Source organism: Mauremys reevesii, linkage group 19, assembly GCF_016161935.1.
Source record: "Mauremys reevesii isolate NIE-2019 linkage group 19, ASM1616193v1, whole genome shotgun sequence".
NCBI lineage: Eukaryota > Metazoa > Chordata > Testudines > Geoemydidae > Mauremys > Mauremys reevesii.
Window position 1 is genome coordinate 3,847,908 of NC_052641.1, and position 16,684 is coordinate 3,864,591.

At 55.3% G+C, this 16,684-nt stretch overlaps 1 protein-coding gene across 1 annotated transcript in view; it reads left to right on the forward strand.

The window, feature by feature from the left end:
• The window catches only part of MAMDC4 (MAM domain containing 4), a 41,210-nt gene that overhangs the window by 13,236 nt on the left and 11,290 nt on the right, over nucleotides 1–16,684 (forward strand). Inside the window, exons 6-14 of the mRNA XM_039506977.1 lie at nucleotides 1,564–1,692; nucleotides 2,330–2,460; nucleotides 2,930–3,172; nucleotides 3,553–3,664; nucleotides 4,903–5,019; nucleotides 6,835–6,969; nucleotides 7,944–8,074; nucleotides 8,607–8,826; nucleotides 16,149–16,286. Of these exons, the coding sequence (XP_039362911.1) occupies nucleotides 1,564–1,692; nucleotides 2,330–2,460; nucleotides 2,930–3,172; nucleotides 3,553–3,664; nucleotides 4,903–5,019; nucleotides 6,835–6,969; nucleotides 7,944–8,074; nucleotides 8,607–8,826; nucleotides 16,149–16,286 (1,356 nt within the window). The remainder of the gene's footprint in view (nucleotides 1–1,563; nucleotides 1,693–2,329; nucleotides 2,461–2,929; nucleotides 3,173–3,552; nucleotides 3,665–4,902; nucleotides 5,020–6,834; nucleotides 6,970–7,943; nucleotides 8,075–8,606; nucleotides 8,827–16,148; nucleotides 16,287–16,684) is intronic.

The window sequence follows — 16,684 nt, forward strand, 5'->3', positions numbered from 1 at the left end:
TGCCAACGCCCCCCACTCCTGACCTGCCCCCCCGCTGCTATCCCAGCCCGGGGATCCCTGCACTCACCCCTCTGCCAACACCCCCCACTCCTGTCCTGCCCCCCCACTGCTATCCCAGCCCTGGGATCCCTGCACTCACCCCTCTGCCAACGCCCCCCACTCCTGTCCTGCCGCCCGCTGCTATCCCAGCCCTGGGATCCCTGCACTCACCCCTCTGCCAACACCCCCCACTCCTGTCCTGCCGCCCGCTGCTATCCCAGCCCTGGGATCCCTGCACTCACCCCTCTGCCAACACCCCCCACTCCTGACCTGCCCCCCCGCTGCTATCCCAGCCCGGGGATCCCTGCACACACCCCTCTGCCAACACCCCCCACTCCTGTCCTGCCCCCCCGCTGCTATCCCAGCCCGGGATCCCTGCACTCACCCCTCTGCCAACACCCCACTCCTGTCCTGCCCGGCTGCTAGCCCACCCCTGGGATCCCTGCACTCACCCCTCTGCCAACGCCCCCGACTCCTGTCCTGCCCCCCCACCCCCGCTGCTATCCCAGCCCTGGGATCCCTGCACACACCCCTCTGCCAATGCCCCTGAGTCCTGTCCCACCCCCCGGCTGCTATCCCACCCCTGGGATCCCTGCACTCACCCCTCTGCCAACCTCCCTCAGTCCTGACCTGCCACCCCACTGCTATCCCAGCCCGGGGATCCCTGCACTCACCCCTCTGCCAACACCCCCCACTCCTGTCCGGCCCCCCGCTGCTATCCCAGCCCGGGGATCCCTGCACTCACCCCTCTGCCAATGCCCCCCACTCCTGACCTGTCCCCCTGCTGCTATCCCAGCCTGTTCTGGCCTCTCAGCCTTGGATTTCCTCCCTGCTCACATCTCTGGATCGTTCAGTGCTTTTGTGCTTCTGAATCTGCTCAGTAAGGACCGTGCTGAGCCCGCTTGGCGGACTGGCACTCTGCAGTGACAGCCGGGGCTTCGGCACAGGCACTTTGACATACTGCATATCCAAACCCCGGCTCCTTGCCTAGCGCTGCTGGTTTCCACTGAGCAGATGGGAATGCCCAGAAGCCTGCTCAGGATCAGGGGCCCATTGTGCTAGATTCTCTGCAGACACAGAGATAAACTCGGTCCAGCCAGGCCAGGAACCCTCCCTTGGGAAAGTCACCTGGGCCTCACCGGTAGCCACGTGATGCGTATTGGCCATGCCTGGGGGCCTAGGAGTGGTCATGCTGGAGCACAGTGGGCGGAGGAGAGGAAACCTCAGCCCAGGGGAGTCAGGCAGGCCCAGGCATGTACCCAGCAATGCCACCCACAGCTCCCCAGGCAGCCTGGGTCCATGGAGCTCAGGGTAATACGCTGGCTTAACCCTCGCCGTGTCTAGCCAAGGCCAACGTGCCTGAGCTCATGGCTCCAGCTGCTCACCCGCCAGTGCCGATGGCTGTGGGCACAGAGGACTGCAGCAGCACACGCCTTCAGGCCAGGAGCAGCAGGGGCTCTTGGCACCGCCTGGCGAGAGACTTCGGGGCCCAGACAAGGCTAGTGAAAACTTGGTGTGTTCCAGGGGCATCGACCTTCGAGGCTGGGGCTAGGGGCTGGAAGGACGTCAGTGTGGGCCAGCTGCAGTGGGCGAGGCAGAAAGCCAGCGAGGCCTTACTGCCTGGGACAGACCACACCACCAACACCTCCGCAGGTGAGACCACCCGCAGGGGAGCCCCCTGCACATATGGAGCTGAGACCCCTACCCCCCACCCTTCTACCAGTGAACCCCCCCCACGCCCATCACCCCACAGGGGAGATCTAACCCGCCCTATGGGGAGACCCCCCTGCCCCTACACAGGTGAGACCCCCCTGCAAGAGAGACCCCCCACCCCATCAACCCACAAGGGAGACCTACCTCCTCCCTGCCCCTTCGCAGGTGAGACCCCTGGCCCCTGGAGGCAGTGGGGAAGGGGAGGGGATGGGTGGCAGGCGGTGCCTGGGGGCAGTGGGGTCGGAGAAGGGGGGGGGGGGGGGGGGTAGGCAGTGACTGGGGGCAGTGGGGAGGGGAGGGCAGGCAGTGCCGGGGGCAGTGGGGAGGGAGGGGCAGGCAGTGCCGGGGGCAGTGGGGAGGGAGGGGGCAGGCGGTGCCTGGGGAGCAGTGGGAGGGGGGGCATGAGGTGCCGGGGGGCAGTGGGGGAGGGGAGGGGGGCAGGCGGTGCTGGGGGGCAGTGGGGGAGGGGGGCAGGAGGTGCCGGGGGGCAGTGGGGGAGGGGAGGGGGGCAGGAGGTGCCAGGGGAGCAATGGGGATGGGGTGACTATTCCTCCGCTGTGGCCCGTTTCCTGCCTAGGGAGTTACCTGGGCGTGGCGCTGGCTCCAGGCCAGGTGGTGTCGGTGGCCAGGGCTCGCACCCCGTGCTGGGCCCCTCGGGCCTGGCCTGCTCCGTGGAGATGCACTACTGGCTGCACAGCGACCCCCAAGGTACCCGCGCTCGCTGGCCCCCGCTGGGCTGCACTCAGCTCTCCAGCATGGGGGGAGGGTCCTATGTCGTATCCCCCACAATATGCCCAGGTCGTAGCACTCCTGGGGGGGGGGGGGGGGAATTAGGCACTGATTACCCGGGTGCTGCCGGGGGAGGAGGCAGCCATGTTCTGCTCTTTTGCCCCAGGGAAGAGGTTTCTCCGAGCCCCACCCGGAGCCTGGCCCCATCGTCCCATCCCCATCCCCAGGCAGTGCAGACCCAGCCTCCCTGCTGGACGTGACCCCCCCTCCCGCCCCCCCCAGAGCAGCAAGGAGTCACCAGACGGGTCACTGCCCTGCTCCGGATCACAGCAGCTGGTCCTGGGCCCTGCCATGCCGGGTGGGCTCCCAAGGATGCTGCCAGGCCGGCGGCTGGGGCCAGTGTCTCAGAGCCAGAGGCTGCCCCACCATCCCCCTCTCCCTTTGCTAGGGTTCATTGCGCTCGGCATCGTGGATCAGGCCCTGGGGCTGCACAGGCTGGCCTGGCACACGCAGGGCAATGGCAGCACGGCGTGGACACACATCTCCGTCCCTCTTGGGGAGAGAGCCAGACCCTTCCAGGTGGGCACCGCAGCCTCGTGGGCGCTCCGAGGGCAGCTTGGGCACCGCCTTCTGCCAGTGCTGCAGCCCCAAGAGCAAAGCACTGAGCCGGGGGAGCCTGGGGGTTAATGGGGTGAGGGGACAGGCTGGCCAGGGATGGAACAGGAGCCCGTCATGTCTCGGTGCTGACTCCCAGCCAGCCGGGTGGCAGTGCCCAAACTCAGCCCCAGCCAATGGGGCCGATCTGAGACCATCTCCACCCTGGGGAGACGTAGGCAGGGGCTCAGCAACGACTGGCTTCTTGCTGTCAGTTGCCAAGGGCTGAGCGGGTCCCGTCTCGCTCCCAGGGGAGGCCCCTGCAGGGTGGGATGGGAGGGGGGCCACACAGCACCTCTCACCTTTGTGCTGAATTTGCACAGAGACGTCAGGGCCCCGAGTGTCCGCAGGGGACTGTGGGGCCAGGCTGGGGCGTGTGTGGCGCCATGGTGCTGACCAGGGCTGCTGTCCCCTCAGCTGGAGCTGACGGCTCTGGTGAAGCTGCGAGGCCCCGTGGGGCAGAGTGCTGCTGTGGACGATGTTGCCTTTGTGAACTGCGACCCCCGCTTTACCCCTCCAGACGCCTCGGGTACGTCTCTCCCCTGAGCACCGCAGGACCCCCCAGGGAGACGGGAATGGGACACGACCAACTTCTGCCAGCGGGGGCCTGCTCTGCTGCTGGCCCAGGATGGGGGGCCTCACCAGCCCTGACCCATTCATGCTCCGGGGCTTGGTTCCAGATGGTGCCAGGTGCAGGATTTGCTCTTTTCCAGTAGTTAGTTACTACCACCAGGTTAACAACAGGCTGTGGCTGGAGGTCCCTGCACTGCCATGGTATTGGATTTAGTGCACAGGGACTCCACCATCTTGGGCACCGAGTTGAGGTGGGCGATGGAGGCTCATCCCAGAGCCAGTGATCTCTGACCCCTGCAGCCTCCCTTGCCCTTCTCCCAGGTTTGCTCCTCCCATCCCCTGGGGATTGTGGGGCCAGCCCATGCCAGCAGGGCTGTCCTTGCAGGCGGCTGGGGACCAGTGGTGTCAGTGGGAGTTAGGCACCTAAATCATTTTGAAGATCTAGGCCCAGGAGTCTAGTCCTAGCACCAGAATTTCACCCTCTCAGATTCACATTCCTAGTGCCCATGCAGGGGCTGATGCCGAGAGCGTCTCCAGCAGCACGTGAGCAGGAGAAGGACTGGGAACCCTGGGTGCCCTTTCTTCTGATCATGCCCAAGTGACATTCCTTCCTGCAGCCACCACGTGCCCTCTGGGCTGCTCCCGCCCTGCAGGGGGTGAGCCGGATTCCCCAGGCCTGCTACGTGCTCGAGGCGCCCACCAAAGGGGCAGGGGAGGCCACCAGGAGCCAGCAAGGACTGGAGCCTGCTCTTCCTCCTCCCGGGCAGAGAGAAGGGCATGTAACCCACAAAGGGCTCCACCTCCTTCCATCTGGAGAGCTCAGAGCAAGGAGCTCACCCCAACTCCAGATGGAGAAACTGAGGCACGGGCACATTAAGTGACTTACCCAGGGTCACCCAGTGAAGCAACAGCAGAGCTGGCATAGAACCCAGGAGTCCTGACTCCCAGTTCGCTTGCTCTGACCACTCAACCTGATGCCCTTTCAGAGGAACTCAATTTCCTGCTCCTTTGCTCTGGCCACTAGACCTAAGAGCTCTTTGAAATTAGTGGGGGTGGGGGTGGACCATAGCAGCTGTAACGTGGCTCCGACGTGGGGCTGAGTCAGGAGTGAGGAGTTTGGTTGCGGGATGGCGGCCCCAGCCCCCGCCCCAGTCTCTGACTTTGTTCACAACTTGGCCTTTCCTCTCTGCACAGAGCTGTCTTGCAACTTTGAGACGGGGCTCTGCGGCTGGTACCAGGAGCAGAGCGGTGGCTTCGAGTGGGCGCGAGGCACAGGGCTGGGGCTGGGCTCTGACCACACCACAGGCACAGGTGGGTCCTGCTGGGGAGTCGGAGGGCTTGCCCCAGAAACTCCTCGGCTATGGGGTGGGTTGGAGCCCTCCTCCAGGGCCTACCCCGTGGAGCTGGTCTCAGAGCTGCACCCAGCGGTGGCTCTGGGATCCATTCCAAACTCAGCCCACTGAAGGCGAGCTGAGGGCCAGGAACTTTAGAAGGCAAAGCTGGGCCCCTAGTTGTGGAGTGCGGGGGGCATGCCTGGGCCGTGGGGCAAGGCAAGGACTCTGGTAGGGAGCAAGCAGAGTTCTGCTGGGAGAGGCTGGGTTTGCGTCCATCTGCTGCCTTTCCAGCCCACAGGGGTTGCCAATACACCTGGGCTGGGGTAATGGCGTTTGCCAAGATCTGAGTGAGGCTGGTGTGGCGAGGCTTGGCCTGTGGCTGTAGCAAGCTGGGGCTGCGTGCAGGGAGGGCTGGGCGCAGGGGCGGCTCCAGGCCCCAGCACGCCAAACATGTGCTTGGGGCAGCAAGCCACGGGGGGGCGCTCTGCCGGTCGCCGGGAGGGCGGCAGGCAGGGTGCCTTTGGCGGCTTGCCTGCGGAGGGTCCGCTGGTCCCGTGGCTCCACCGAAGCCGCGGGACCGGTGTGACGATGCGGTTCTGGCGGGACCTAACTGAGAGTGCCAAATCAGGACAAATCGCTCAAACAAGGCAGTCACAGCCCAAGGCTGGGGTTTTTCCACCTCTAAGGCAAACCAAACCAGCCAGACAAAAGGGACTTTGGTTTCACCCCACTGGCTAACCACAAGTCACACAAGCAATTTCCTTAGACACTCCAGTCTCCCAGTATCACCACCAGTGCACTCGTCCTGGGGACGAATGGTTATGAAAACCAACACCCCAATAAAAGTAAAAGGTTCTCTCGATCCCAAAGAATCAAGCCCCAGATCCAGGTCAATATACACATCAGATCTTACCCACAAATCACGCTGTTGCCAATCCTTTAGAATCTAAAATCTAAAGGTTTATTTACAAAGGGAAAAAGGTAGAGATGAGAGGTGGAATTGGTTAAATGGAATCAATTACATACAGTAATGGCAAAGTTCTTAGTTCAGGCTTGCAGCAGTGCTGGAGTAAACTGCAGGTTTAGATTAAGTCTCTGGAACATCCCCCGCTGGGATGGGTCCTCAGTCCCTGGTGTAGAGCTTCAGCTTGTAGCAAAGTCCCTCCAGAGGTAAGAAGCAGGATTGAAGACAAGATGGAGATGAGGCATCAGCCTTATATAGGCTTTTCCAGGTGTAAGAACCTCTTTGTCCCCACTGTGGAAAATTACAGCAAAATGGAGTCTGGAGTCACATGGGCCAGTCCTGCATGCGTGTCTGCCTTCTCTCCATGGGTTAATTGTGTAGCTGGTGGTCCTTAATGGGCCATCAAGCAGGCTAAGAAGAGCTAACACCAACTTGTCTGGGATGTTTCCCAGAAGCACAGCACCAACTTGAAATACAGACAGTATAGAGCCAATATACATAACTTCAACTAAAAATGATACATGCACACAGACAGCATAATCATAACCAGCAATATATAACCTGGTCTTAGACACCTTAGATGAACCCCTTTACCTAAGATTTGGTGCCACTACAGGACCTTGGTTGCAACCCATGTTCTATATGGTCCCAATTTATATCAATAATGTCACAACCGGCGAGCAGCAGAGCGCCCCCTGAGGCATGATGCCGTGCTTGGGCCATCAAAATGTCTAGTGCCGCCCTGGCTGGGCGGGTGTCTGTAGATACCTGCCTGCTCTGGTTCCTGCTGCTCCAGCTCTCACAGTGGGCTGTGTTTGCTTCTGAAAGGCTATTTCTTGTCCGTGGATCTCTCCGCCCAAAGTACCTGGGGCCTGAGCGCGCGTCTCATCACCTACCCCCAGGACCCTCCCACCAGAGAGCAGTGCCTCTCGTTCTGGTACCGCCTGGATGGCCCTCAGAGTGGTAAGTCGCTCCCTGCGAGCGGGATGGACAGCTCAGTGGTTTGAGCATTGACCTGCTAAACCCAGGGTTGGGAGTTCAATCCTTGAGGGGGCTATATAGGGATTTGGGGCAAAAATCTGTCAGGGGATTGGTCCTGCTTTGAGCAGGGGGTTGGACTAGATACCTCCTGAGGTCCCTTCCAACCCTGAGATTCTATGATAGGGCTTCCAGGGGCTGGGCTGGGCTGTGCCCGTTCTGCATGGGGCAGGAGAAACAGATCCTTCCCCATCTCCTCCAGGAAGGTGCCCGTTGACATGCCTGGCATTGTGCATTCAACAGAGAGCGCCTCTGGCAAGGACACACTTGGGCACTGCCCATGAGGCCAGGGTGAGGGGCGTGGGTGGGTGCATTGCAGAGAGGGACATGTCCCTGCTATGTGGGTCACCCTGGTGCTCGCCCTTCCGGGAGTGAGGTCCCAGCTGTGTGGGTTGCCCCAGTGCAGGCTGGGAGAGAGAGTTCCCCAGCACGAGGAGCTTCTCTCCCAGCATGGCTCCCTCCCTTTCCCAGTGCCCCCAAAAAGAACAGCCCCCAGCCCTGCTGAGACTCCCTCACCCACTGGCCCGGGGTGGCTGTTTTATGGGGGCCCAGCACTTGGGGTGCAAGACCAGCTTTAGCTCCCGAGAACCACCGGTTCCAGTCCCAGCTGCTCAGCCCAGCCCTTCCGGGGCGATGAACTGAGTGCCAGGCAGTGGCACGTTTCTCTTTGGGGACGTAAAACCCTGGCTCCTGTCCCTTCTGCCAATGCAGCTCCCATGTCACTTTCCAGCAGAGGCTGCCCCTGCCTGCCAGTGGACACCCCCCAGAGCTGGCTGCAGGTCAGTGGGGAGAGGGTTCCTGGCTGTCTGGCAGGTGCTCTAGGAATGCTCTGTGCCTGTCCCCACCTGCTGGTCACCTGCCCATTCCCATGGGCTCCCTAACCTCCAGTTCCAACCCAGGCACGCTGAACCTAAAGATCCAGCACGATGGGGAGCCGGAGACGGTGCTCTGGACCCAAACGGGCTCTCATGGCAGCACGTGGCACCTGGGATTCGCAACACTCAGTCGCCAGGCTCTCCAGAGGTACCGGGTAAGGCCCCCGAGACACTGCCTCCTCCCTCAGTGCTCAAGGCTCTGCCGTGGCACGTGGGGAGTCACTGCAGAGCCAGGGGTAGGACTCCGGCCTTGCTGGCCCCAGTGCCATGCTGGGTCACCGCCAGCCCCTCCTGGACTGTGCCTGCCTCCATGTCTGTACAGCACCAGGCACACTGCTGGCATTCAGTGAGTGCCAACAGCAAGGCTGTGCCACACTCCTGAGCCTAGGGCACTGCCATGCAAGCTCCATAAGGCTTTGTGCTGCTCACCCAGCCACAGGGCGCCTGGGCTGCAGCCCCGGCAGCAGCTGCTTCGGGGGGTCACTTGGGCCCAGACCCTCAAGGGTATTTAGGTGTCTAACTCCACAGATTTCTGTGGCCGTTGGGCTCCTCCCCAATACCTCTGAGGACCCTTTATCCTGTCCCATGCAGGCGTGGTGCTGACATGGCGCCCTCCAGTGGTGAGCATAGGCAGAGGCGGTGACAATGGGGGCCGTGCTCAGTGCTGTGTGCCTCCCTCCTTGACAGCTGATCTTCGAGGCTCTCCGTGACGGGTACCTGGGGAACATGGCCCTGGATGATGTCACCGTGCGAGCTGGAGCCTGTGGTCCCCAGAAGTCCTGCTCGTTCGAGGCCAATGCCTGTGGCTTCTCCTCCAACTGGCAGTACACCTGGGCACGGCAGAGCAACGCCACGGGCACTGCCACCGCCGGCCCGCCCACTGACCACACCACGCGGACAGCCCGAGGTAATGCAGCCCCTGTGCTCCTGCAGCGCTGTGGGGGCCTGTCTGCCTTCCTTGGGCCTGGCAAACAGCCACTGCACGCCGCCTGCAGCACAGGGCCCTGGCCAGCCACGAAGGTGCCATGAGGTGCCGGGGACTGATTGCAGAACACAGCTCTCCCACATGCCCATGACTGATTGTCAGGCCCATGGCTGTGCCTGGCACACTGAGCTCTGCAGGGGAAACCACGTGTGAGTGGCTGGAATGCTGCAGCATGGACGCTGCAGGGCAGGGCCGAGGACCAGGACACGGGACAGGAGGGGGATGGGTAAGCAGGGAGCTCCTGTGGCACTGCCAGGTGGGGCTGAGCCAGTCCATTTCCAGGGCACTCCAAGGTGGCCGTGCTGATCTCCTGGGTTCGTGGTTCCACTGAGCCAGTGCAAACAGCCAGGGTGCTGTGCTGTGGCTGGCAGGGACCAGTCACACCTCCCCAGCCTGAGGAGTGGGCTGAGGCAGGTCAGGCACCAGATTAAGGGTCTTCTAGCCTTTCGAAGAGAAGATGTGGGGGCTTGCTCGCTAGTTGGCACTGCAGGGAGAAGACAGGCCGGGACTGGAAGGAAAAGGGCACTCCAGGGACCCAGGTGGTGCTGAGCATAGAAAGGGGCTGGGAGCAGGGCCGGAGGGCGGGTGAAGAAGTCCCGAAGGGCAGAGGAAACTTTCTGTTTGGTGGGAACATTTGAGTTTGGACTCTTGGTTTTCTCCCCCTCCCCTCCCGTCCACCCCGGGGTTATGTTTGTTGTAAGATGGCTGGAGGGCTAAGCCACAGCTCCACCCCAGACTGGTGCATGGCAAGCTGAGGGCACACACCTCGGGAAGAGAAACTGAGGCAGGGAGTGCTGGCAGTGCCATGCTGGGCCAGTAGGGGGTGCAATATAGTAGTCATGCCCCTGTGACAATCCCATTGTCTTGGACTCTAGGAGGTGCCTGGTCGGGTAACAGGGAGAGCTCTGTCAGCCCGCATGGTCTGTGCTGGTTCAGGTGCACTGGAAGATGCAGTTATTCTCTGGCTTTTCCTTATGGTGGGCCTGCAGCCGGGTCCCTTCTCTGGTTGGCTGGAGGGCTGGCAGGGTCTGCCCAGGGCTGGTGTTGGGGGGTGGGGGTGTCCATTGATTGTGCCCCAGGCCCAGGGGTCTGCCCTGGGCAGGTGCTGGGGGGTGGGCATCCATGGCTATGCTCAGGGCTCTGACCAGGGCTGGTGCTGGGGTGTTACCCACACACTCTAGGGCACCCACCTTTACCCAGTTCCTAGGGCTCAAGGTGTAACCCAGTCGATTTAGGCACCCCCAGCCTTACCCAGTTCTTAGGGCTCAGGGCCGGGGGTGGATTTACTGTCAAACGAACCATGCAGTGGCACGGGGCCCCCAACAACAGGGGCCCCAAAATGCAAGACAAATCTGACAAATGACTGAATTTAATAAGCGTTGGAGGTTGCGAAGTGGTCCAGGCTTTCCGCAGTCTGTGAACTTATTCTGCAAACTGTGCTCTAAATGGGGGGTTTGAAGTAGTCTAGCAAAGAATTTCGCTTTGCCATTTTTTCGCTGTCTCGGCAATAGCATAACAGCAACTAAGGGAAACTGTCATTTGCCAATCAAAGTCTGTCTGCTTGACCAATTATCCAATTGAACAAAAGCACCCTCCCCCGCACTTTGCAATGATGCCCGTGATTTGTCACTAGTATGTAATGGTTCAAAATCCTGTTTATACAGAGCCTGATAAAAACGCGAGATTAATGGTGTTAAAGCTAATTGGGTCCACAGCCCACCCAGCCCCACCTGTGGCTCAGCCCCTGCTCTTTCAGACATTTTTAATCTGCCTAAAATCTAGGTCAGTTTTTTAGCAATAATGAAGTGACACTGAGTCTGGCAGTCAAAAACGCAAAAAAATGAAGGCGAGGCAAGAAGACGAAACTAAGCAAAAAGACAGTTTGTCATCTTATTTTAAAAAGCTTGAAGTATTGAATAGTGGAAATTCATCAAAAGTATGGGCAAGGAAACATCTGAACTATCTGATCACTTGCCGAGTTGTGGGGATACCACAACAACTGCAAAAGTTGAACAAGTGAACTCTGAAGTGACAATGGAACTACAAAATATTGGTAATTTTATCAAAGTAAGGGAAGAAACCTACCCTGAAGACATTGCATTATGGCCAAAATCTATTGCATTGGATATGATAGACTATTTCTTAGTAAATAAACCAAAAAACGTAGGTAATATGGAAAATTTGAGAAAAGAGTATGAGGTTGCACGATGAAAGCAATTTAGAGGTCTTCATGAGTCCCATTTTCTGAGGATGAAGAAAAATGAGAATGCGGTTGATTTTTTCGGAAATCACTGAGGCAGGCTACTGTTATGTTTGCAAATTATTCCCTGACCATAGTGAAGGAAAACAAACATTTCTCGACAGGCACTCTAATTGGAGAAATGTTGCAAGACATATTGCTGATCATGAAACTTCCAACGCTCATATTAATGCTAAGTGTAAGTTCGTTCAAAGGTGTAAATTATCTGGAAGAATTGATTCTGTGTTATCGGCTCAGTTTGAAAAGAAGTGTTCTTGTTGGAGGAAAGTGCTGAGATGTGTTGTTGCCATGGTCAAACTGCTGTCTTCTTTGGGACTACCTCTAAGAGGACACGATGAGACAAATTGGAGAAATGGTCTGAGATAAACCGGGTGAAGTTTAATAAAGACAAATGCAAAGTGCTCCACTTAGGAAGGAACAATTAGTTTCACACATACAGAATGGGAAGAGACTGTCTAGGAAGGAGTACGGCGGAAAGGGATTTTGGGGGTTATAGTGGACCACAAGCTAAATATGAGTCAACAGTGTGATGCTGTTGCAAAAAAAGCAAACGTGATTCTGGGATGCATTCACAGGTGTGTTGTGAGCAAGACACGAGAAGTCATTCTTCCGCTCTACTCTGCGCTGGTTAGGCCTCAACTGGAGTATTGTGTCCAGTTCTGGGCACCGCATTTCAAGAAAGATGTGGAGAAATTGGAGAGGGTCCAGAGAAGAGCAACGAGAATGATTAAAGGTCTAGAGAACATGACCTAGGAAGGAGGCTGAAAGAACTGGGTTTGTTTAGTTTGGAAAAGAGAAGACTGAGAGGGGACATGATCGCAGTTTTCAGGTATCTAAAAGGGTGTCATCAGGAGGAGGGAGAAAACTTGTTCACCTTAGCCTCTAAGGATAGAGCAAGAAGCAATGGGCTTAAACTGCAGCAAGGGAGGTTCAGGTTGGACATTAGGAAAAAGTTCCTAACTGTCAGGGTGGTTAAGCACTGGAATAAATTGCCTAGGGAGGTTGTGGAATCTCCATCTCTGGAGATATTTAAAAGTAGGTTAGATAAATGTCTATCAGGGATGGTCTAGACAGTATTTGGTCCTGCCATGAGGGCAGGGGACTGGACTAGATGACCTCTCGAGGTCCCTTCCAGTCCTAGAGTCTATGAATCTATGAGTCATCATTGTCAAATCAAAAAGGTAATTTTTTAACCTGCCTTGAATATGTTAGTGAATTTGACGATTTCTCAAAGAACATTGGAAAAATGATCAGTATTGTGACTCAGGGAAGACCAACTTTTTAATACACCAAACCTATGATGAATTCATCACTACAATGGCAGAGCGGCTCAGAAACCAATTCACTGATGAAGTAAAGGATGCCAAGTACTATTCAATAATAATTGATTCAACACCAGATGTGAGTCATGTAGCCCAATTAACATTAATGTTAAGATATGTGACCGGCAATGGTGAAGTTGTAGAGTGTTTTTTTTGTTTTGTCCCACTAAAATCCCACACTTCTGAAAATCTAGAGACAACTGTTTTGGAGGTAATTGCAAATTTAGGTTGGTACATCAAAAATTGTCCTGGGCTTTGATAAAGTTGCAAATATGGCAGGAAAATATTCAGGTCTACGGGCAAGACTGAACGATGCAAGCCCCTCTGCTTTATTCATACCATGTTCCAGTCATTCCTTAAATTTAATCTGCAATGCTGCAGCCGAATTTTGTGAGGGAGCTACACATTTTTTTGACTTTGTTCAAAATGTGTATGCCTTTTTTCCGGTTTCCACGCATAGATGGAGGATGCTACAATCACGCTTGGAGCAGGCAAATGAGAAACATTTGACAGTCAAAAGAATTTGTGACACCAAGTGGTCTGCTCGTGCAGATGCTATTTTGGCTTTGAAAATGAGCTATGATGATATAAAGAAAACCTTATTTGACATAGCCACATCAAATGCTGAAAAACCACATGCAAAAACTGAAGCAAAATCCTTAGCAGGAAATCGCTGCAAAAGGTTGATACAATTGTTAACCTTAATTAAAAGTTTTGTCATGGAAGTTCAAAATGAAACAGAAAACAGAAAATATAGGTTCCTCTGATATATCTAATGAGAAGTGTAAAAAAAGCAGGAAGTTATTTTTTGATGAAACTAGACACAATGAAATCAATTTAAAAGGGAAAGAGAAGATCATCGTTGAGACCATCAATGTTATTTGTGACACACTAATAGTGTAATTGCAGAGTAGAGGTGAATCTCTAAAGAAAACTGTTGATTTATTTTGCGTGTTTTTTGACAGAAGTATGGATGAAAATGCTAAAAGCCACTACAGTAAGAAATTAAGGGAATTTTTTTGAAGATGAAGTGAAACATTTCATTCATTTCATCGAAAATGGTGAGGGCTGTGCTTCGAGTTGTATAGATTTGTATGTGATGGTTTGCAGGCAACTTTTCCAAATGTAGAAACCATTTTGAAAATATTTTTAACAATACCTGTCACAAATGCTGCTGGTGAATGTACTTTCTCTGTATTGAAACGAGCTAAAAATTATTTGCAAAATACGATGAGTCAGGAACATATGACAAGGTTGGCAATATTGACAATTGAAAGTGCCTCTTTACAAAATATTCCTTACGATGACTTAATTGACGATTGTGTGTAGAAAAAAAGCTATCTGAATAATTTTTTTTTCAGATTGAATAAGTTTCTTCAGAGGAAGTTAACTTTTATTTTTCCATTCATGCATCATCTATACTTTTTATTTTTAAACATTTTTCATGTTAGCGTAATGCAAATACAAGCTTTCATCTAGACCAGAAGTTCTCAAACTGTGGTCTAGGAACTCCACTCAGGTGGACCGAGGAAAGGTTATTAAGTTTTTTTTCATAAAGCGCTCTTATCCAAAGCACTTTACAATAGTTAGCTAACGGTACAAACAACATTTGGAAAGATCATTAAGTGGTCCGGCGAGACCCTCAGCAATTTTCAAGTGGTCTGTGAAAAAAAAAGTTAGACTACAAAAACAATCAAGGTACCTCACTTTATTTTCATTTATTTCCTATTACTTATAATATAGGAGGAGGATGAAGACAAAAAGAATGAAAAATGGTGGGGAGATAAGAGAGAATGTTCTTTTTCTTGGCTGGATCCTGAGGGTCGGGCCCTGAAAATGAAGCTGCGCACAGGGCCCCACTAACTCTAAATCTGCCACTGCTCAGGGCATAATCTTTTGTGGATTTGCAGGGTCTTTTACCAGTGAAAGAGCCTTACACAGTAATATCCTTAACCTCTGTTAACAGCTACCAAAACAGAACATGCTTGCTAAGCAGGCAATGCTCACCACTCCCAATAAGGCAGAGGAACTTTTCCTGGTGGACAGGCAGGATCAGGTCATCTGGGGACTCCAGCTTCTGCAGGTGTAATTAGCAGGGTGTTGAGGTCCGGCAGCTCTGATCTTGGGCTGTGTCCTGGAGTTGGTCCAATCCAAAGAATTTCCTTTTGGACTCCAGTTTACATAGTTAAACTTGAGTCCTGCTTAGCTGTGCCTTAACCAACCATTTTACTAAAGTTTACAAAATAATTCTTTGACCAGTCTTAATATATTGTGACACAGTTCTTTACCCAACGATACCCCGCCATCTTGGTTGAGTTATACATTGCAAAATTAGTTATGTAACAGAAACAGTCAAAGAACCAGACAGAGACCGTTCAGCTAAACACGGGATAAGTCTGGGTTTATGTCACTGAGGTGATGGAAGTGACCCTCCCTGACATTCTCTGCTTCAGCCCCAGGGACTGTGGGACTCTGGAGCTGGCAGCCAGCGGGGCCCTGGCAGGGTTCCAGTGACAGGCGACAGGGGGCCCCTTGCAAGGTTCCAGCAACAGGTGACAGACTCCTGAGGGGGCCCTCCTCGGACCTCGGGCGGGGGGACGGGGACGCCTCCTTTGGGCGGCTGGGGGTCCCCCATTTTCTCTTTGGGCAATATGCTCACGGGGGAATCCCACAGCTCCCAGCCACCAAGGGGTCAGGTTTGGCTTTAGGCCGATTTGCCCCGATTCCCAGGAATCGGGCCCCACGCCTAAGAGGGCCCCACGCCTTAGGCGCCATCTTAATTATTTTTTTTACTCACCCGGCAGCGGTCCTCTCTGGGGTCTTCGGCAGCATTTCAGCGGTGGGGGGTCTGCTCTGGAGTCTTCAGCAGCGGGGGTGTCTTTGGCGGCGGGGGGGGGGGCCTTCGGTGCCGCGGAAGACCCGCAGAGGACCCCCTGCTGCCAAAGTGCCGCCGAAGCCCCGGACCACCGCCGGGCATTCGAATCGGGCCCCGCAGTTAATAAAGCCGGCCCTGAAGGTGGTGGGGGAAACCATGGAGCTGCAGCAGCAAAAGTCACCGGCAGGTCACAGCTCCGATGGTGAATTTTTGTTTATTGCCTGTGACCTGTCGGTGACTTTTACTAAAAATAACCATGACACAATCTTAGCCTTAATAATAGAGAAGTAAAAAGGCAAAACAATACAGAAGAGAGATTTCACGACCCACCACTGCAGCTAAGTGATTCCTTGCCGGACAGAATGCCAGAAAACGACGTTTTCTTTAAATATCGTAAGAGATTCCTTGCTTAGCTGGTGATGGTGGGTGCTGTTAGGACAGGAGCCTTCTCAGCAGCCTGATATGACATTGTTTTAATGTAATTTAGAGGGAACGTGAGGATGTGACTTTCTGCTTCTTGGCTCCTGGCTGCTGCTCTCCTAATATGGCTGCAGAAAAAGGCCTCAGACCTTACCAGGGAGAGGGGTCCATGGCTGTACCCCGTACCCAGGGGTCTGACTGGGGCTGGGAGTGATGAGGGGGTCCATGGCTGTGCCTTGTGCCCCTAGGTCTGACTGAGGCTGGTGCTGGAGGGTCCATGGCTGTGCCCTGTGCCCAGGGGTCTCAGTTCTGGGCCTGGAGTGATTAAGTGACTCTCTGCCAGGCTGTTGGATTTTGTTTTCCACAGGATATTACATGATTGTCGATACCAGCAAGAGCTTCCTGCCCCGTGGGCAAGCAGCCACTCTGAGCTCTGGGCAGTACAGGCCCCTGACTGGGCCACAGTGCCTGGGCTTCTGGTACCAGCTGAGCCCCAGTGACCCAGGTGAGCCCGGAAGCCCCGCCCCTTTGATCCCCTCGGGCTGGCGGGTGCAGAGATGCTGGGCAGTGGAGGGAGGGGCAGAGGCTGTAGAGGAAGGCTGGTCTGCAGTTGAAGCCAGGCCTGGGAGTCAGGAGTCCTGGGTTCTGGTCTCGGCTCTGCCACTGTGACGCAGGAGGGAGCGGGGTGGATTGATCTGGGAATGTTGTTTAGTTTTACTGGGACTGTCTGCATGGGGGGATGGGAGAGCAGGGGGTGACTTTAGGTAGGGACGGTACCTGAGCCAGGAACGGGGGTGGGGCGAGTGACACCTTTGCCCGGGAAACTGGACAAAGGGAAAAAAGAACTGGAGTCCTTGTGGCACCTTATAGACTAACAAATTGTTCTCTAAGGTGCCACAAGGA